This window comes from Lynx rufus, unplaced genomic scaffold (genome assembly GCF_022079265.1).
Source record: "Lynx rufus isolate CCGP_SWC_20201006 ecotype Redwood Valley unplaced genomic scaffold, mLynRuf1.p SCAF_13, whole genome shotgun sequence".
In the NCBI taxonomy this organism is placed as follows: domain Eukaryota; kingdom Metazoa; phylum Chordata; class Mammalia; order Carnivora; family Felidae; genus Lynx; species Lynx rufus.
In genome coordinates, this window is record NW_025814827.1 from 55,977,355 (window position 1) to 55,999,687 (window position 22,333).

At 37.6% G+C, this 22,333-nt stretch overlaps 2 protein-coding genes and 1 pseudogene across 4 annotated transcripts in view; 2 read left to right on the forward strand and 1 right to left on the reverse strand.

Moving 5' to 3' along the window:
* The window catches only part of LOC124508904 (uncharacterized), a 43,262-nt gene extending 28,896 nt beyond the window's left edge, over positions 1–14,366 (reverse strand). Inside the window, exon 1 of the mRNA XM_047075600.1 lies at positions 13,864–14,366. Within this exon, the coding sequence (XP_046931556.1) occupies positions 13,864–14,146 (283 nt within the window). The 5' untranslated portion in view covers positions 14,147–14,366. The remainder of the gene's footprint in view (positions 1–13,863) is intronic.
* LOC124508905 (probable ribosome biogenesis protein RLP24) lies at positions 1,416–1,924 on the forward strand (annotated as a pseudogene).
* Positions 14,367–14,443: 77 nt separating the features above from the next.
* The window catches only part of SRP54 (signal recognition particle 54), a 39,892-nt gene continuing 32,002 nt past the window's right edge, over positions 14,444–22,333 (forward strand). For 2 of the 3 annotated variants that reach the window (XM_047075601.1, XM_047075603.1), the window contains exons 1-2: positions 14,444–14,657; positions 20,492–20,627. In XM_047075601.1, the coding sequence (XP_046931557.1) occupies positions 20,597–20,627 (31 nt within the window). In that variant the 5' untranslated portion in view covers positions 14,444–14,657; positions 20,492–20,596. The remainder of the gene's footprint in view (positions 14,658–20,491; positions 20,628–22,333) is intronic. The other variant, XM_047075602.1, reaches the window with a different exon arrangement.

Genomic DNA, 22,333 nt, shown 5'->3' on the forward strand with positions numbered 1-22,333 from the left:
GAACTGCAACAGTGCTAGAGAACAAGGCAAAGTTGAAAACACTGCAAGGACACTGAAAACCAAATTGTTATCAAAAGCCCACAAAAGCAGGCCAGAACCAACAGGTTAGAACTAAGCAAGACAACAAACCGCCTATTGATAAAAAAATTTGAATAGGAACAAAAGTCTTAGCATAACATCCAAAATATCTGAGATATAATCAAAATGATCCTGGCATGATATCCAAAATATCTAGGATATGATGGAAAATCAATTATTATACAAAGAACAGAAAAAAAAAAGTCTTTAACCTGTAAGGGAAGACAGATCAGGAACGCAGCAGACCTATCCAGAGAAACTTGACAGACCAGAAAGGAGTGGCAGGATATATTTAATGTGTTGAATTGGGAAAATATGCAGCCAAGAATTCTTTATCCAGCAAGGCTGTCATTCAAAATACAAACAGAGAGTTTTCCAGACACACAAAAACTAAAGGAGTTTATGAGCACTAAACCAGCCCTGCAAGAAATTTTAAGGGGGACTCTTTCGAGAAAAGACACAACAAAACAAAAAAGACCAAAAGCAACAAAGATTAAAAAGGACCAGAGAACATCACCAGAAACACTAACTCTACAGGCAACACAATGGTACTAAATTCCTATCTTTCAGTACTCACTCTAAATGTAAATGGACTAAACGCTCCAATCAAAAGACAGTGCATCAGAATGGATAACAAAACAAGACCCATCTATATGTTGCTTATAAGAGACTCATTTTAGACCTAAAGACACCTGCAGATTGAAAGAAAGGGGACAGAGAACCATCTATCATGCTACCGTACTTATATCAGACAAACTAGATTTGAAAATGAAGACTGTAACAAGGGGTGAAGGGCATTATATCATAATTAAGGGGGTCTATACACCAAGAAGATCTAAAAATTGTTAATATTTATGTTCCCAATGTGGAATACCCAAATACATAAATCAATTAATCACAAACATAAAGAAACTCATTGATAATACCTTAATAGTAGGGGTCTTCAACACCCCACTTACAGCAATGGACAGATCATCGAAACACAATCAGCAAGGAAACAATGGCTTTGAATGACACACCAGACTGGATGGACTTAACAGATATATTCAGAACATTTCATCCAAAAGCAGCAGAATACACACTTCTCGAGTGCACATGGAACATTCTCCAGAATAGAATACATACTGGGACACAAATCAGCCCTCAACAAGTACAAAAAGATTGAGATCATACCTTGCAGGTTTTCAGACCACAACTCTATGAAACTCGAAATCAACCATAAGAAAAAATTTGGAAAGACCATGAATAATTGGGAGATTAAAGAACATCCTACTAGGGGTCGTATCACTTCCGCTCGAGTTCGGCGTTTCGTCTGTGACAACTCACGTGGTTTCAACATGCCTATTGAGAAGTGTTATTTCTGTTCCGGGCCCATTTACCCCAGCCACGGCATGATGTTGTCTGCAACGATTGCAAGGTGTTCAGATTCTGTAAATCCAAGTGTCATAAAAACTTTAAAAAGAAGCGCAATCCTCGCAAGGTCAGGTGGATTAAAGCATTCCGTAAAGCAGCTGGTAAACAGCTTACAGTGGATAATTCATTTGAATTTGAAAAATGTAGAAATGAACCTGTTAAAAACCAGCGAGAGCTATAGAGTAAGACTATTGATGCAATGAAGAGAGTTGAAGAGATCAAACAGAAACGCCAAGCTAAATTTATAATGAACAGACTAAAGAAAAATAAAGAATTACAGAAAGTTCAGGACATCAAAGAAGTCAAACAAAACATTCATCTTATCCGGGCCCCTCTTGCCGGCAAAGGAAAGCAATTGGAAGAAAAACTGGTGCAGAAATTACAACAGGATGTGGACATGGAAGATATTTCTTAAAGATCTCACTATTTCTATAAGTGCATTTGAAAATCTCCTTAGGAGACCAAGAACTTCTAAATGATCTTTTATATTTTACATAAGGTCACTCAAATGAAAGGTATTTAAAAATACATCTCTTCTATGTTGCTCATTGCTGTCTGTAAAACATCAGATATTATGGATGTTAGATTGCATTTCCATTGTTAAACCTTCACTGATAGTTACATTTATGTAAATCATGCAAATTCTCTTTGTAAATACAGAAGTGAAGTGTAGGCATAAAATGTTCCTGCCATTTGGGTAATGGCACTATGCAGTATTTATGTAAGAACTAATGACAATATATTTTACATATCCCTAGCCATAAATTTTCTTTGCAGTAAAATATTAATTTTACTTTATTAATATTACAGAAGGGGGCTTAAAACAAGGAACTAAAACAACCTGTATGTATGATAATTAGCCTTAAGTAATCTTTTATTTTGATTTCAGTATTTGTTTTGGTTTCTTAGAAGAGTATATGAAGCCTAATTATGTTGGGGGTGAGAGCTGAATAACTTTTTCCTGAAATGGCACTATATACTTTCCACTTTGGAGAACACTCAATTCTGAGATTCCTGATAGAAGCAGATTTTTTTTTTCCAGCTTAGCAGCGGTTTAGAAGTGGAGGAATCCCAGTGCCTTTTAGGATGTTGTGTGGTTTCATTTAAAAAGCTCCTAATTGTTTTTGGATAATAGAATTTATGGTTTTTGTGTCACAAATTATTTGGACCTAAGTTCATATTTTTTGTTTAAAAGTTACTAAAAATGTATTCATTAGCAGGAAGAAAATAACTCCCACATACTACTGAAGTAGGAAATACAATTAAAGAAAAATATATACTGAATAATGTTTTTATATTTCTACATTTTTTGCAACTTTAAGGATATTAAGTAACTCATTTTTTATATTTTTAAGGACAGAACTTAGAATAAATTATAATCTTAGGGTTATAAAATTATAAAGTAATGGCTAAATTTTTACTTCAGTATTAGTGAAAAAGTGATCACTGGACAAAGTGTTCAGGACAAAGATCTGAATTCCAGTGTGATTTTTGCCCTTGTGTTCTTATTTGTTAAATATGGGTCATTGATAGACAACGTTATTGATAAAGCAATTAGGGGAAATGATATATGAACTCAAAGACATTTGTTAAATTACTTGAAGTTTGTACTCCATACTAGATTTATGTTTGTTTTAATATCAACATGTTTAAGGGGTGCCCAGGTGGCTCAGTCGGTTAAGCATCCGACTTCGGTTCAGGTCATGATCTCACAGTTCATGGGTTGAACCCTATGTCAGGCTCTGTGCTGACAGCTCAGAGCCTGGGGCCTGTTTCAGATTCTGTGTCTCCCTCTCTCTCTGCCCCTTCCCCACTCATGCTCTGTCTCCCTCTATCTCAAAAATAAATAAACATTAAAAAACAAACAAACAAAAAAAGAACATCCTACTAAAGAATGAATGGGTTAACCAAGAAGTTAAAGAGGAAATTAAAAAGCATACGGAAGCCAATGAAAATGAAAGTATGACAGTCCAGATCCTTTGGGATGCAGCAAAGGAGGTCATAAGAGGGAAGTATATAGCAATCAGGCCTTCCTAGAGAAGGAAGAAAGGTCTCAAATACACAATCTAATCTTAAACCTAAAAGAGCTGGAAAAAGAACAGCAAAAAATTCTGCCCCAAACCAGCAGAAGAAACGGAATAATAAACATTACAACAGGAATCAATCTTGAAATCAAAAAACCATGGGGCACCTGGGTGGCGCAGTCAGTTAAGCGTCCAACTTCAGCCTGGTCACGATCTCGCGGTCCGTGAGTTCGAGCCCCGCGTCAGGCTCTGGGCTGATGGCTCAGAGCCTGGAGCCTGTTTCCGATTCTGTGTCTCCCTCTCTCTCTGCCCCTCCCCCGTTCATGCTCTGTCTCTCTCTGTCCGAAAAATAAATAAACGTTGAAAAAAAAAATTAAAAAAAAAACAAAAACAGAAGAACTGATCAATGAAACCAGGAGCTGGTTCTTTGAAAGAATTAACAAAATTGATAAGCCCCTAGCCAGAATGACATAAACCCCTAGCCAGATTGATCAAAAAGAAAAAGGAAAGGACCCAAATAAATAAAATCATGAATGAAAGAGGAGAGATCACAACCAATACTACAGAAATACAAACAACAATAAGAGAACATTATAAACAATTATATGCCAATAAATTGGGCAATCTGGAAGACTGCCCAATGGACAAATTCCTAGAAACATATAAACTACCAAAACTGAAACAGGAAGAAATAGAAAATTTGAACAGACCCATAACCAGTGAAGAAATTGAATCAGTAATCAAAAACCTCTCAACAAACAAGAGTCCAGGCCTGGATAGCTTTCCAGGGGAATTCCACCAAACATTTAAAGAGTTAACACATATTCTTTTGAAACTATTCCAAAAAATAGAAATGGAAGGAAAACTTCCAAACTCATTCTATGAGGCCAGCATTACTGCGATTCCAAAACCAGACAAAGAACCCACTAAAAAGGAGAACTACAGAGCAATTTCCCTGATGAACATGGATGCAAAAATTCTCAACAAGATACTAGCAAACCAGATCTAACAATACATTAAAAGAATTATTCACCACGATCAAGTGGGATTTATTCCTGGGACGCAGAACTGGTTCGCAAATCAATCAATGTGATACATCACATTAATGAAAGAAAGGATAAGAACCACACGTTCCTCTCAATAGGTGCAGAAAAAGCATTTGACAAAATATAGCATCCTTTTTTTTTTAATGTTTGTTTATTTTTGAGAGAGAGATAGAGCGCGCGCTCATGAAAGTGGGGGAGGGGCAGAGACAGGCAGACACATAGAATCCCCACCAGGCTCCAGGCTCTGAGCTGTCAGCAAAGAGCTTGACATGGGGCTCAAACTCATGAACAGCAAGATCATGACCTGAGCTGAAGTTGGATGCTTACCTGACTGAGCTACTCAGGCGCCCCTAATCCTTCTTGGATAAAAATCCTTAAGAAAGTAGATATAGAAGTAACATATCTCAAGATCATAAAGGCCATATAAGAAAGACTCACTGCTAATATTATCCTCAATGGGGAAAACCTGAAAGATAAGCCCCTAAGGTCAGGAACATGACAGGGATGTCCACTCTCATCACTATTATTTATTCAACATAGTGTTGGAAGTCCTAGCCTCAGCAATCAGACAACAAAAAGAAATAAAAGGCATCCAACTCGGCAAGGAGGATTTTTTTTATAATCAAGGTACAGAAATCGCACAATTTCTTTTTTTTAAATATATTTCTTATTTAAATGTAAATACAGCCACAGAAACACATTAATTTTTGTAAATGTGAAAACTCTCTTTAGCTCTAATACCTGTAATCTCAATTTAATGTGTCCACCTTTGACTGTACCTGGTTATGTTTTCTTAATTTTTTTTAATGTTTATTTATTTTTGAGACAGAGAGACAGAGCATGAACGGGGAGGGGCAGAGAGACAGGGAGACACAGAATCTGAAGCAGGCTCCAGACTCCGAGCTGTCAGCACAGAGCCCAACGCGCGGCTCGAACTCACAGAACTCACAGAACTCACAGACCATGAGATCGTGACCTGAGCTGAAGTAGGAGGGTTAACTGATTGAGCCACCCAGGCGCCCCCATATGCATTTCTATACACCAATAATGAAGCAGCAGAAAGAGAAATCAAGGAATTGATCCCATTTACAATTGCACCAAAACAATTAAATACCTAGGAATAAATCTAACCACAGAAGTGAAAAATCTATACACTGAAAACTATAGAAAGCTTATGAAAGAAATTGAGTAAGACACAAAAAAAATGGAAAAACATCCCATGCTCATGGATTGGAAGAACAAATATTGTTAAAATGTTGATACTACCCAAAGCAATCTACATATTCAATGCAATCCCTATCAAAATAACACTAGCATTCTTCACAGAGCTTGAACAAACAATCCTAAAATTTGATGGAATCAGAAAAGTCCCTGAATAGCCAAAGTAATGATGAAAAAGAAAACCAAAGCTGAAGGCATCACAATTCAGGACTTCAAGCTGTATTACAAAGTTGTAATCATCAACACAGTTTATGGTAGTGGCACAAAAAGACACACAGATCAATGGAAGAGAATAGAGAACCCAGAAATGGACCCACAAATGCATGGCAAACTCATCTTTGACAAAGCAGGAAAGAACATCCAGTGGAAAAAAGACACCCTCTTCAGCCAGCAGTGTTGGGAAAACTACACAGCAACATGCAGAAGAATGAACCTGGACCAGTCTTTTACACCATACACAAAAATAAATTCAAAATGAATGAAAGACCTAAATGTGAGACAGGAAGCCATCAAAACCCTAGAGGAGAAAGCAGACAACAATCTCTTTGACCTCAGCTACAGCAAATTCTTACTTGAAATGTCTCTGGAGGCAAGGGAAACAAAAGCAAAAATGAACTACTAGGACCTCATCAAGATAAAAAGCTTCTGCACAGTGAAAGAAACAATCAGCAAATTTAAAAGGCAACTGATGGAATGGGAGAAGATATTTGTAAATGACATATCAGATAAAGGGTGAGTATCCAAAATCTATAAAGAATTTATCGAACTCAACACCCAAAAAACAACTAATCCACTGAAGAAATGGGCAGAAGACATTAATAGACACTTTTCCACAGAAGACATCCTGATGGCAAACAGACACACGAAAAGGTGCTCAACATCACTCATCATCAGGGAAATACTAATCAAAACCACATTGAGATACCACCTCACACCTGTCTGAATGGCTAAGGTTAACAACTCCGGCAACAGATGTTGGTGAGGATGCAGAGAAAGAGTATCTTTTTTGCACTGCTAGTGGGAATGCAAACTGGTATAGCCACTCTGGAAAAAAGTATGGGGGTTCCTCAAAAAATTACCCTATGACCCAGCAAATGCACTACTAGGTATTTAGCCAAAGGATTCAAAAATGCTGATTCGAAGGGTCACATGCACCTCAATGTTTATAGCAGCACTATAGACAATAGCCAAAGTATGGAAAGCGCCCAAATATCCACCAACTGATAAATGGATAAAGATGATGTGGTGTATACACAATGGAATATTACTTGGCGATCAAAAAGAATGAAATCTTACCATTTGCAACAACGTGGATGGAATTAGAATGTATTATGCTAAGCAAAATAAGTCAGCCAGAGAAAAGCAAAAAAAAATCATATATTCCATATATTCCACTCATATGTGGAATTTAAGAAACAAAACAGATAAACATAGGGTAAGGGAAGCAAAATAAGATAAAAACAAAGAGGGAGACAAACCAAGAGACTCTTAAATACATGAACAAACTGTGGGTTGCTGGTGGGGTGTTGGGTGGGTGAATGGGCTAAATGGGCAAGGGGCATTAAGGAGGGCACTTGTTGGGATGAGCACTGGGTGTTATATGTAAGTGATGAATCACTAAATTCTACTCCTAAAATCATTATTACATTATATGTTAACTAACTTGGATTTAAATTTAAAAATAAGTAAATGAATAAAAATAAAGTAAAAACTCTGTTAAGAGGATGAACAAATTACAGACTTGGAGAAAATACTTGCAAACCACATATATGTTCACAAAGGGCTTATACCTAGAATACATTAAGAACTCTCAAGATGACAGTATAGAAAAAATACAATTAAAATTGGGCAAAAGACACAAACAGATATTTCACCAAAGATGATATTGAAATGGCAAATAAACACATGAGCAGATGTTCAACAACCTAATGATATATCACTCAAATAACAGAATGGCTAACATAAAAAATATTGATAGCAGTGCCTGAGTGGCTCAGTCAGTTAAGTGTCTTGAGTCTTGATTTTGACTCAGGTCAGGATCTCATGGTTTGTGAGACTGAGCCCTGTGTTAGGCTCCACACTGATAGCCTCTGCCCCTGTCTCTACTTGCCCTCTCTCTCTCTCGCTCTCTAAATATATAAATAAACATTAAAAAAAAAAATACTGACTGGGGCACTTGGGTGGCTCAGTCGGTAAAAGTGTTTGACTTCGGCTCAGGTCATGATCTCCCAGTCTGTGAGTTCCAGTGCAGCGTCAGTCTCTGTGCTGACAGCGCGGATCCTGGAGCCTGCTTCAGCTTCTGTGTCTCCCTCTCTCTCTCTGCCTCTCCCCCACTCACACTCTGTGTGTCTCGCTCTCAAAAATAAGTAAGTATTAAAAGAAAGAAAAAAAACACTAATAGCAAACGCTGGTGAGGATGCAGAGAAATCGGATTACAGTATGTTTGTATTAACATAAAAATAGCCACTCTGGAAAACAGTTTGACAGTTTCTATAAAACTAAAAATGCACTTACCATATATGACCCAGCAATTGCACTCTTGAATATTATCACAGAGAAATGAAAACTTATGTTAACACAAAAATCTACACATGAATGTTCACAGCAATATTATTTGTAAGAAAGGCTTGACTGGAGTGGGCATTTCAGATGGCTTCTTTACTCCTATGTCTGGTGTCTAGGCAAGGATGGCAAGAACAGTTACAGCCTGGTTGAGCATCTTGCTGTCCATAGGCTAGCTGGGGATTCCTGATAGTTTGATAATCTCAAGGTAGTCAGACTACACATATGATGGTTACCTTCTCCCAGACCAAGCATTCCAAGAGAAAGAAAGTAGAAGTTGCCAGTTTCTTAAGTCCTGGATCTGAAACTGACATAGTGTCACTTCTGCCATATGCTATGGGCCAAAGCTGTAACAGAGCCCATTCAGATTTCAAGGTAGAGAATATAGATCAGACCTCTCATGGAATGAGGATCAAAGAATTTGTGGCCATTTTGTAAAAAGTTTTATAGAAGAATTTGTACAAATAAACTATACATATTTCAAGTGTATAATTATATAAACTTTGTCATATGGATACAGTCATGAAATTATCTCTACAATCAAGGTAGTGGACATATCTGTTACCCCCAAATGTTTCCTTTTGCCCATCTGTAATCCTTCTCCAATCCCTCCACTCACTCAGTTGCCAGAGATGTATTTTCTATCACTATAGATCAGGCTGCGTTTTCTAGTTATAAGTCAATGAAATCATGCTGTATACAGTCTTTTTTAGTATGGTTGCTTTCACTCAGTATAATTTATTCACGTTGTTGGGCAAATACTTCTTTCCATTTATTTGCTAAGTAGTATTCCATTATAAAAATATACCACAATTTGCTCATCCATTCACCCATTCCTAATTGAAATGCCTCCCTCCTTCACTTGTTCTTGAGATACTGTACTGACTAGAAGCTGTATTATGATGCTGGATAGTAGCGATGAGTGCACATCTTTGTCATTTCTGATCTTAGGGGAAAGAACTCAGTCTTTTCACTTTTAAGAATGATGTTAGCTGTAGATTTTTCATACATGTCCTTTATCAGGTTGAGAATGTTCCCTTCTACTCCCAGTTTGATGAGAGTTATTATCAGGAAGAGGTGTTGGATGTTGTCAAATGCTTTTCCTGATCTATTGGGGTAATAATATAGTTTTTCTTTTTACTGAATATGGTGAATTACATTGATTTTATAATGTTTTACTCATTTATTTTTAAAAGTGTTTATTTATTGTGAGAGAGGAAAGAGAACATACGAACAGGGGAGGGGCAGTGAGAGAGGGAGAGAGAGAATCCCAAGCAGGCTTTATGCTGTCAGTATGGAGTCTGATGCAGGGCTTGATCTCCTGAACCCTGAGATTGTGACCGGAGCCAAAATTAAGAGTCAGACACTTAACTGAATGAGCCACCCAGGTGCCCCTGATTTTATAATGTTAAACCAACAGTGCATTCTTGGGATAAACCCAGTTGTTCATGATGTATTATCCTTTTATATATCCTGCTCATTTAAAAAAAAATCTTTTTTTTTTTACATTTATTTTTGATAGAGAGAGAGCACAAGTGGGGGAGGGGCAGAGAGAGGGGGAGACACAGAATCTGAAGCAGGCACCAGGCTCCACGCTGTCAGCACAGAGACCAACACGGGGCTCAAACTCACAAACCACGAGATCATGATCTGAGCCGAAGTCCGACCCTTAACCGATTGAGCCACCCAGGAGCCCCTATCCTGCTCATTTTATACACAACAATATATTAAAATACAAAAGTACTTTATTCTCTCTTTTTAAAAAATGTTTTATTTATTTTTGTGAGGGAAAGTGTGAGGGGGGAGAGGCAGAGAAAGAAACAGGGACAGAGGACCTGAAGTGGGCTCTGCAATGACAGCAGTAAACCTGAAGCCAGGCTTGAATTCACAAACTGTGAGATCATAACCTGAGCCAAAGTTGGATGCTCAACTGACTGAGCCACCTAGGTGCCCCAAAGTACAAAAGTACTTTAGAGAAAAGGATAATTTTTTTGTTTAAAGTTTATTTATTTTGAAAGAGAGAGTACATGTGCATGCACGTGGGGGAGGGGCAGAGAGAGAGACATAACTCGGTCTCATGAATCAAATTGTGAGATCATGACCTGAGCCAAAATCAAGAGTCAGACGCTTAACCGACCCAGACACCCAGATGCCCCAAAAGTGTAATTCTTTTTATTTGATAGAAAATTTTTAAGAGGTACCAATTTAAGAGAGGTACCAATTTGCTTAGTATACCTTGTTAGTTTTTGAAAAAACAATCTATTTTTGTTACCTCATGTTCTTGGTAACTTTCATTAATTCATATGGTTTCAATGAAGATTAGAATATCTTTGTTATGATACTTCCTCAGTGGTAATGCAATATGGAACTGAAGCGGTATACTGTCTGACAAATGTAACTAGAAACCAGACTTTGCTTTTTAGATTTGTGGGAATTTCAAAGAATTTCTAACAGCTCTGTAGCTGCTGCTCACAAACAGGTCCACTTACGGTCAGTGAAGATATACCTAAAATATAGGATACAGTGAAGCTTCTAAAAGCTTCTAGTCATCTACTGTTATCTTCTTTAAGCATTAAATATTTTTTGATGATTTTAATTTTCTTAGAGCAAACCCTAATTTTCTACCCTTTGTAATCTGATTCTTAATAGAAACTCTTTTGGGCAGTGTGTTTGACTTCCTCATTTGTATTTGCATATCCAAGAAAAATTCGGTGGCTTCAGAATAGCATATGTTAACATACAGTTGTTCCAATGTACTTTTTAAAAATATGCTTATTGGGGGTCCCACTTGCAGTTCTGGCTCTCAGCTCTCCTCACTTAATGGATTGCAGTCACTCTCCTACACTTTGAAATCTAGATCAAGAGCCCATTTTATATATATACAGGAAATAGAAGAGAACAGATGTTCTGCCACAAGATCAGAATCAATTAGCTGAGGTCCTGCTGTATTTTTTACTTCATTCATTCATTCATTTTGGGAGACGGTATCTTTGTGTGCTTTGCCCTTCAGACTTGGTGTATCCTTCCTACGTTGGTATTCATTTGTTTCCTAGATCTTTGGCCTAAGCTGTACCAAGGTAAAATGTAGGCTCCCATCTATTTTTTCTACATCTTCAGTTTATCAGGCATTGACATGTGCTTGGCTCTGCCCTGGTCCACGCTTCTAGTTCTACCAGCCTGATCCTAAATGACTCCAGGTGTTGGTGTGATAATCCCACTATTCCTTCAGAGATCAAGAATATTATTCTGGGGTGCCTGGGTGGCTCAGTCTGTAAAGTGTCTGATTTCGGCTCAGGTCATGGTCTCATGGTTTGTGGGTTCGAGCTCTGCATCGGGCTCTCTGCTATTAGTGCAGAGCCCGCTTCAGATCCTCTGTCCCCCTCTTTCTCTGCCTCTCCCCTGCTCGTTCTCTTTCTCTCTCAAAAATAAATAAACATTAAAAAAGATTATCCTTCCTTTTGTGTATCTAAAATGATTATGATTTTACCTGTTAGCAACATGTTTTTCAGTTTCAATAAGCATTGCAAAACTCAAAACCAAAGCCATACTCAATACCTACTATTGTCTCTTGCTATTTCATTAAATAGTATAAAAATTCAAGGAGATTTATACTTATTAAATGTCTAAGAAAATGTCATACAAATAAGATATTATGCAAGTGACTTAATGCTAGAGATAAAAGATAATTTTTTTTCCTAGAAGAAGGAAATTAGTTAGGAAAATAAAAAAATGGTTGACTGGAAGAATCTTTTGTGCTCTGTTTAGAGCCACTTCATAAAAAAGTATACTAAGAATTTCAGCTTGGGAAGATGAGAAAGTTCTGGAGACAGATGTGATGGTTGTACAACGTAAATGTATGTAATGTCACTGAACTGTACACTTAAAAATAGCTTAAAATGGTAAATTTTATGTTATGTATATTTTACCACCTAAAAAAGGTATACTAATAAGTTGCTTTTCAAGATTTATGTTAAAACACTCCATTTAAAGCAAAGTGACACCCTCATTTCTTACAATATTCATGTTAATAAACATTCTCAGAAATTCACTGTTGTTTTCTAAATCATTTAATAAATTGCATGAGCTCTCTGACTACAGGATCTGCTGGAGAAAGGCACAAAAAGAGCTTTTAAAAAAGTAAAAATGTACTCTAAAGTCAGTGATCTTGGGTCTTCTTGTTTACAAAATTATCACCCAAGACATGCTTACAGGTTTTCCTGATTTTGAAAAATGGGGCTCTCAACTGATGTCTCTAAAACTGGAAATTTAGATTACAAATGATTCCACAAAACTGAAATCTTGAGGATAAGAATATTTTAGTAACTGTGCAATTGCCAGAACCAGGCAGTAGGTGGCATTTTTGTAGGCACTTAGGGCTTTTGGAATAAAAGATCTTGTGCTGAGGAATGCAGAAAAAAACAAACGGAAACTACTATGGTTTTTATAATCAATCGGGATATGATAAATAAAACTAGCAATACAAAATTTAAATAAGGAGACTCAGCATATTTTGACTCAGCAATTCCTATCTTGAATCTACCTGTCTGGTTTTCTCCACTTTCTAAAAGGCTAACTCTACCAGTTTTCCAAGTTAATTTCATTTTGGCCTCTCATCTAAAATGATCCCCCAAATGTGTAATAATAATAAAAATACCCAATCCTACTGATTGACTAATAACATCACAAAGAAAGAGAGTTCTAGGAAAAAGTTAAGTTTGGAAGTTATCAGCACACATGAATATTTCAAATCATGAGTCTGGATGAAAATAAACATGGGAATCAATGTTTAGAGGTATAAAGGTAGCATGGTTTTTTGGCATTGTTCTAAAATAAGGAATATCCTGTTATCTTGTGCTTTCACCAGGCTTCACTTTGCCAAAGCAGTAACCATTCTTCAATAAATGGACCTAATTGCCACATTTCCTCGATTCTAAGTTGTCCTTTTTTGTATTATTAATTTTATTAACAGCTTAAAATCAAAGTCGTCACCCCCCAATCTCTCCCTTACCTCACCCTGGAAAACTGCTATTAAATTGATGGTCCATTTTACAACTGAGAAAATAAATGCACTAGCTACAGGTGACTTTGCTTGTAGGGTAAAAGCTTCCTGCCCCACAGACTGAAACACCTTTTGCAAAGTGCTTTTTCAGGTAGTAACTAACCTTACTGGTAGTCACAAATTCGTGGGAGGAATGGCGGTGGGGAGGGCAAAACCCTCCAGCCCTTCTCTTCCCTCAGAAAAGGATTAGGCACAAGGAGCCTCTAGGTGGCTTGTCTGAAGTCTGCAGCACCATCACAAACAACCCAGAGCCAGGTCTTCCTGCACCCAATTCCAAACTGGACTCTGAACCTGCTAAGGTTTGAAATGTGCCCCCCGTCAACCTCTCCTATAGAGAGGAGCTGAGACCGGCACAGCGACCCCTAGGAGGCTTTCGGCCTCATGCTGTCTTAGGTCCCCAAGGTCAACACCTATAGTATATCTTTGCCCCAACCACTTGCGTCTGGCTCTGGTCGCTTACGGGTAGTTCTCATCCACTCGAGCAGCGCTGGGAGGTCTGCCGGAGCCACCGTACGTAGCAGCTGCATTATCGCTTGCCGCGCGGAGCGGAATTCCATCTTGGAGCAGAAAACAGCGTCGGGGAAGGTTCGCAATGCGCACGCGCAAGCAGAGAGCGGTCTCCACTCCAGATCCGACACGGCGGAACCCGCCTCCCCGGGCTGCGAAATCCCTAAGCCCCGCCCCTTGTTGGTGTTCACACGTGCGCCTGGGGACGAAACCCTACTTTGAATTGCATCTCTCATGATTCTCCTTTCAGCTGGCAGTGCACTGCCCAGTCACTTTTTAAGGTGACTTCTCGAGGCCGGAATTATTTCCTGAGATCGCATCCCTAGAGAACATCCTGTACTGCCACTTTGCTGCCGCAGTGATTGGGCAATAGGAAACGGAATGTCCCAAAGCCAGTCGAAGCAAAGAAACATCGCAGTAAACCCTTTCAGCGAAAGCACTGAAAGTACGCGGCAGGTGCCCCGGAAGCGGAAGTGTATCCTTTTCATAAGAGGCCGGACTACGCCGAGTGGTGACGTTTCCTCATTGGGCGGAAGGTTCGGTGGCAATCGTCGTACTTCCAGCTGGTGGGAGTTGGCGTCGCGGTGCTGGGCGCTGGAGCCCTAGTTTGTATAGTTGGGAAGTCGGGCTGTGGGATCGCATCTGTCTGTCTGATCCCTGCTTTTCTTGGTTTCCTCCCACGTTGCGGGGGCCTCGCGAAGGAATCCCCGGCCCCTTTGGGCCACAGCGGTAGCGGTGCCTTTTGCGGTAAGTGTCTTGCTTTTTCCCGCCCCCGACCACGGACTGGCAGCTAGGGGCAGCCTCAGCCCTGCTTGGGGGCTAGAGACTCCAGAGGGAGTCGGCTTCTCTGGCCACCGACTCTCGTCACCGAGATTGAGGTGCACTGGCCCTTTTTCATCTCGTGTGCCCCGTCAGAAGTTTTATTAAAGGATGCACTGTGACCCTTTTAAGTTGTCTTCAGATTTACCCGAGCCAAATTAGATGTAGGCAATTACAGGCCTGGCTCTTTGCTTTGCTCTCTTGATCAATAATTTAGATGTGGCTACTTCTCCGAAAACCTTTTGACGTGTACGAGATTTCATTTTTCCGTGTCCGTTGTGCTCGACACATTGTTCTGCATATAGTAGGCGTTCAATAAACAATACGGGATATCAGTTCAATGCCAATGGTGACTTCAGATATACTGATGGCTCTTTCTGTACATTTGACACTTTCTTTAAACTCTTTCCCCTATTGTCTTTCTTGATGCTATTCTCACCTAGTTCTTTCATATGCTTAATTCAACAGTATTTACTTATTCCTATCTATAGGGATATTGAAATGAATGACACAAATACTGCCATTGAGGAGCTAACAGTACAGTGAGAGAGGCACATAAATATACATTATAGCAAGATGAGTAATGAGAAAGTTTAAAGAGCCATGATAGCTATGGGAACACAGATGAGATTGTTCAGGGGGATTTGTGACCCTGAGAAGGTTGCTAGTCCAATCCAGTCTCAGTTTCCTCATCTATCTAATAACTTATTATGGGGATGAAAGATTAGGTGATCTGTTCTGGGCAGTGTCTAGAATATAGCAGTGTTGGTGCCAAAGGGTAGAATTATTTCCCTTAAAACTCTTTCTCTTGATGTTTTCATGTGGTCAGTTAGTATTTTCTAATTTAATAAAAGCATCTTCAAGCCCTTCTTCAAACAGATCTTGCCTCTAATTTCACCTAACTGGGAATTCTGGATCCACCTCTAGAATTTAATAAGGTAAATATAAATGGTAGCTTTAAAAAAATTGATTTTCTTCTGTATGCTTTTGGAGAGGGTAAGCAATTAGTAAGGGCTTCTAGACCTGTTAATTATTCTCAGTCTTAGTTGACTACTTTTTGTTGGCTCTTTGCCATCCCTGTAACCCAAATGGTCTTTCACAGTCTTCTTGAGAATTATCATCTACATCCATGGCTTCCATGGCATTATCCTTGTATGCCAACCATTTCCAATCTTCTGTAACTTCTTTTTTTCCCTGTAACTTCTGTCTCGTGAATGATATAGTTTTTTAGTTTCTATAAATTTAGTACGTCCAAAACCAAGCTTACTACCTCAACTTTCCTTTTTTTAAATTCTTTTCATTATTACTATATGATATATACATGTTTTTGACTCCTTGTTTGTACTTGAATTTTGTGATATTTGTATGTTCAATTTTTAAGGAATAATAAAATGTGCACAGTATCCAACTTTAGTAGAACATTACAAAATATTTTAGTAGATGTGCTCACAATCCAACTTTAGTAAAACTTTACAAATACAACATTACAAAACCTTACAGCCCCTTGAACCTTTTCTGTATTAACTCTTTAATTTTCCAACCAGTTTCTCTTCTGCCTTCCATTCTTTGGTTAATGGCATCATTGGGCATCTGGTTACTGTTTGAGACCTTGGAGTCACTTTTGCCTTTTTTTCCCCTTCATTTTCCACAACCATTTGGTCATTATGTCCTGTAGCTACTGTTTTATAGGCTTGACTTGAGCCATTTTGCTTTCTGCTTCCCTGGTTCAAGCCCACGTCTCCATTAGACTTTTGGGATAAGATTAGTGTACGTAGTCTCTTTGCTCTCAAGTTTTTCTCCCTCCAAAGTATTTGCTATTTGACTCTAATCTTTTTAAATTATGGAACAGATTTTTCTTTCTCTGTTTTTCTTTGAAGAATATTGCTTCATGCAATGGTTATTAAGCCTGGCTGTACTTAATATGTAGCCAGTGAAGTTTTTCAAAATCTGATGCCTTGTTTCACTCTCCTAATGAAGAATTTAGATGAGGCCACTTCTGCCAACACCTTTTGATGTTACTATCCCTAGAGGTTGATTGGATATCTAATTTTTAGCTGATAGGTGTTAGCTAAACGTCGCTGAAATAACCCATTGCTTGAAATAGCTCATTCCTCCTCTTCCGTATTTTCAGTCTATGTTCAACTTCAGGACAAACTGTTTCCAAGGAATTCTTTTGACTTGTTTTAATCTTGGTAAAAGTTTACATAAAAATTCTTGTTATAATTGACCTGATAGCCAAAAAAGTATCTTAAAGGAATGATTCTCATTGTTTTTGAACTGTTACCTCTTGTTGCTAATTGAGTTTTTGGTACGCCTTTTCTGTTATCAACCTATAAAGTGTCGTATTGTTGTTGTTTTTAATTAAAAGGAATTTTAAAATTTGGAAACATTATTTTAATGAAGAGGGAATTTCCTGATACTTTTTGATGTAATTGAATATAACCTTTGTTGCAGAATTAAAGCAGGTAAGTCAGTGATGGTATGATGTTTAATTTATCTTCTGAAGTTAATGGAGGAGTTTGTGTTAAATTGATGTAATTTATTGATTTTGGAGTTAGAGCTTTTCTCATGCTGGGACAATTCCTGGAATACATACTAGGTGTTTGATGAATGAATAACTAAATGAATCCATGTGGCAACTTCATCTCAATCCCCAGTATAATATCATTGTAATTTTCACAAGGAGAACTTTGAAAAATAATTAACTTTACCTTTGACTTAAAAAATAATAGTCCTACCAAAAATTTGTAAATTACAAAAAGATGTAAATAAGAAAATAAAAATTCACCATCCAGAAATGATAAATGTTATTTGCTAACAGTTTTATTGAAATAAAATTCACATATCCTACAATTCACCTAAAGTATACAATTCAGTGCTTTTTAGTGTATTGACAGAGTTGTGCAATCATCACCACAATCAATTTTAGAACATTTTCATCACTCCATGAAGAGACCCCATACCCGTTAATAGTCACTCCTCATTTTTCCCCAACTTCGGAGCCCTAACCAACTATTAATCCACTTTCTGTCTCTGTAGATTTACTTCTGGACATTTCATATAAATGGAATCCTAGAATATGTGATCTTTTGTCACTGGTTTCTTTCATGCAGATTATGTTTTCAGTATTCATCCATGTTGTAGCATGAATCAGTACTTCAATTCTTTTTTGTATTTAAATTCAAGTTAGTTAACATAGAGTGTAGTCTTGGCTTCAGGAGCAGAACCCAGTGATTCATCTCTTACATGTAATACCCAGTGCGCATCCCAAGTGCCTTCCATAATGCTCATCACCCGTTAACCCATCCCCCCACCTGCTTCCCCTACAACAACCCTCTATTCTCTGTATTTAAGAGTCTCTTGTGGTTTGTCTCTCTTTCTGTTTTTGTCTTATTTTTCCTTCCCTTCCCCTATGTTCATCTGTTGTGTTTCTCAAATTCCATATTTGAAATCATACGGTATCTGTCTTTCTCTGACTTACTACGTGTCGCACAATATACTCTAGTTCCATCCACTGTGTTGCAAATGGCAAGATTTTGTTCTTTTTGATTGCTGAGTAGCATTCTGTTATACACACACACACACACACACACACACACACACACACACACACTCACCACATCTTCTTTATTCATTCATCAGTCAAAGGACATTTGGGCTATTGTTCATATCAGTGCTATAAACATTGGGGTGCATGTGCTCCTTTGAATCAGCATTTTTGTATCCCTTGGATAAATACCTAGTAGTGCATTTGTTAGATCTTAGGGTAGTTCTATTTTTAATTTTTCGAGGAACCAACCTCCTGTTTTCCAGAGTGGCTGTACCAGTTTGCATTCCCACCAACAGTACAAAAGGGTTCCCCTTTCTCTGAATTTTTGCCAACATCTATTCTTTCCTGAGTTGTTAATTTTAGCCATTCTGACAGATATGAAGTGGTATCTCATTGTGGTTTTGATTTGTATTTCCCTAATGATGAGTGATGTTGAGTATTTTCCTGTGTCTGTGAGCCATCTGGATGTCTTCTTTGGAAAATTGTCTATTCATGTGTTTTGCCCATTCTTTCACTGGATTATTTGTTTTTTGGGTGTTGAGTTTGGTAAATTCTTTATAGATTTTGGAAACTAACCTTTTATCTGATATGTCATTTGCAAAGATCTTCTCGCATTGCCTGTTAGTTTGGTTGATTGTTTTCTTTGCTGTGTTCATTTCTTTTTATTATCAAATATTCCATTTTATGGATATATCACATTATTTTTACCCACTCATCAGTTGAGGGATGTTTGGGTTCTTTCTACTTTTTGGCTAGAGTGAATAATGCTGCCAATGACCATTTATGTACAAATTTTTGTTTGGATGTATCTTACTTTCTCTTGGCTTGTACCTAGGAGTGGAATTGCTGGGTCATATATAGTAACCCTGTGTTCAACATTCTGAGGAATTGCCCAAATTGTTTCCAACGGGCTGTACCATTTTACATCCCCACCAACAGTACATGAAGGTTCTGATTTCTCCACATTCGGAACAACACTTGTTATGTCTTTTTGACTATAGCCATCCTATTGTGTGTGGAGTAGTATCTGAGTGTGCCTTTGATTTGCATTTCCCTGGAGGCTAATGTTATTTTTTGATATTTGTTTATAGATAAAAATGGATTATACAATAAATACAGTTTTGTATTCTGTCTTTTGCATTTAAGCATGTTTTTAACATTAGCGAGCATGTTTACAAAAGAATTTCCCTCATTACTGCTTCCCTTTTCATTACCCCAAATCATAATTCTTGCGAAAACTTGCCTCACTTATATGCATAGAAAATAAAATCTGTAGGAACATATACTAAATTGTTATTGGTGGTTATCAGGGGACAAGAGGGTGTAAGATTAGGGGAATTTTCTGCCTTTAGTATTTCTGTAATGTTTGAATTTTTACAGTGAACACGTATCCTCCTGTAATCACAAAACATAAACTATTATGAATTATTTCCTTGGAGGACCAAGATTCAGTATGAAAAAATATCCACAAATTTAAAAGTCATAATTAACATTATATTGTTGGTTATTCAAACATAATAATTTTAGCAGATAAAATACAGATAGTCCACTTTGTTAAATAAATTTACTTTTCTGTTATCCTAGAATGTGAATACATATGACATACACAATTTATATATCCATATATTTAGTATTATAGTTAGGAAAGCAAGTTTTGGTTTGGGCTATTGACTAATTTATGGAAATGTATATAATGTAGAAGTAAATTTTCTAAAGATATTTACTACTAATAATATATTTATTTAGTTTTTTAGTCTAATACTGATCCAATAAGTTAGTCACTGACTAAGGCTAAAAATAAGTTTTTTATAGGGATTTTCATTGTAATAGGATTTGAAATCTCTAGTCATTAGGATCTGTTTATAAAATCTCAGATCAGGCAAGGTTCTGGCAGGCATATTTATAATTGTTTATAAATAATATAAAGTGGCTGTTTGGACACTCCAGCTTCTGTTGAATAATAGAATTACAGGAACATATAATTGGCATTAAAGATTCCTGGGGTGGTTCCTAGGTAATGGGATAGGAAACTTAGTAGGGTAAGGTTTTTAAGAAAATTTCTAGTTTACTTACACTTCGGATGAAAATATAGGGAGAGCCAGTTGGTGTCATTCAAGAAAACAAGGAAGTTTTATATTTATTGTCTCATTTAACCCTCACAACATCCCTTCAGGGTCACTATCTTGATAATGGTATTATCTCCATTTTGCAGGTGAGGAAAGTGAGGCTCAGAGAGATTAAGTAACTTGCCCACAGTAACTCAGCCAGTATGTAACAGAGCTGGGTTTGAATCCAAGTCTGTCAGACTCCAAAGCCCATGCTCTTTCCAGTACTTCACACTGCAGCAGGTAAGTATGATACTTGGCCTTGTGCTTGCCTTACGAGGGCACCCAGACTTGAGCCTGTTTCCATCACCTCACTATCCAACTCCTAGTCAGATTCTTGTCAGAACATGTGACTCAGATGAAGCTCCGTCCTCACACATCTGATTGCAGTGGTCCTCATCAGTTCTTTCTGGACATTGCAGTTATTCTGCCATGGAGAAGAGTGTGCATTTTTGCTTTCAAAAGATGATTTCCTCTGTTGTAATATAGCAACAAAATTTGACCCTGGAGTTTGCCAGCAGGGGCATTCAACCCTATTTTTTAAAGCATCATTCATACTATAGGGCCTAAGACTGGGTAGCCAAGGGACTGTGGGAAGTCATTTTGTATTTTTTTTTTTTTTCCTTCTAGGGAAGAGCCATTCCCTAACCTGCTTGTATCATAAAATTGTTGTGAGGGTGGAATGAGATAATAGATGTTAAATTGAATGAAATACTATACAGTAATTTACCCTTACCTTTCCAATAGCCTCATCTAAGTAGAGATTCCTTTTTTGTGAAGTTCTAGCACATACTGCTTTACTTCTGTAAATCTTTTTAGTTGAACAAGAGAATTTTGAGGGAGTGTTCTTGAATTGTAAATTACTCTAATTTGAGATATAGGGTTAGCTAGTAACATTAAAAAAGATGTTTTGCATTTTAGTGTGCATATAAGATCAAGTTGAAGGTCATTTTTAAGAATCTTGTTGGAAATTTTTTAGAGAAATTCTAAAAAGTTATAATAAGTGATGGCAAATGAGTATTAATTGTACAATATCAATTACATAGGTCATTGACTTTTTTTAATTTATCATCTTATCTTCACTGGTTTATTTTAGTCGTCTTAAAGGAGATATTTGAAAGGCCTTTCATGACTTTGGATCCCTAGTCTTGCTTTATTCCTAAAGTCTTAAATGTTTTCATTTGTAAAGTTCATTTTCAATACATAACTCTGAGGATACATAAAGCAGTGAGCTCATAGGGAGAGCAAAAGGGGGAAAAGTCCCTGCCCTCATGCAGTTTATATTTCAGTTGGGGGATATAGAGCACAAACAGTGTGAGTAAATCATATGTCAGTTGGTAGTGGAATGATGAGAAAAATAAAGAGAAGGCAGATTGTGATTTTAAACAAGTGGTTAGGGAAAGCCTCACTGAGAAACTGCGTCTGGACAACCACCTGAAGGAGATGGGGGAGGGAGCTAGCTGTCTTACCCATGTGGGCCAGAGGAAGAGAATGCCAGCCAGTACAAAGGTTCTGAGGTGGTATAGTGCAGTATCAACAGCAAGGAGGTCCATGTGATTAAAACTGAGAGTGTGTGTGTGTGTGTGTGTGTGTGTGTGTGTGTGTGTGTGTTTGGGAGTGCCTCACAGTCCATTTTGAAGACTTTATCTCTGCATGAAATAGGAAGGCATTGAGGTTTTGAGCAGAATTCTAATATTGGAGTTTTCACAAACATATCCTTGGAAATTGCAGAGGAAATACTATATAAATAAAAGGTACTATTAGGTATCATTATTCCTCTACTGAAATGCAGGTTTTTATAATCAGTCAAATGTGTAAGAAAATGTGCTGCCAATAAGTACTTACATAAGGAAAAATGTATTAGAAAATTCACGGAGGTGCCTAGGTGGCTTATTTGTTTGAGCATCCGACTTTGGCTCAGGTTGTGATCTCACAGTTCAAGAGTTCCA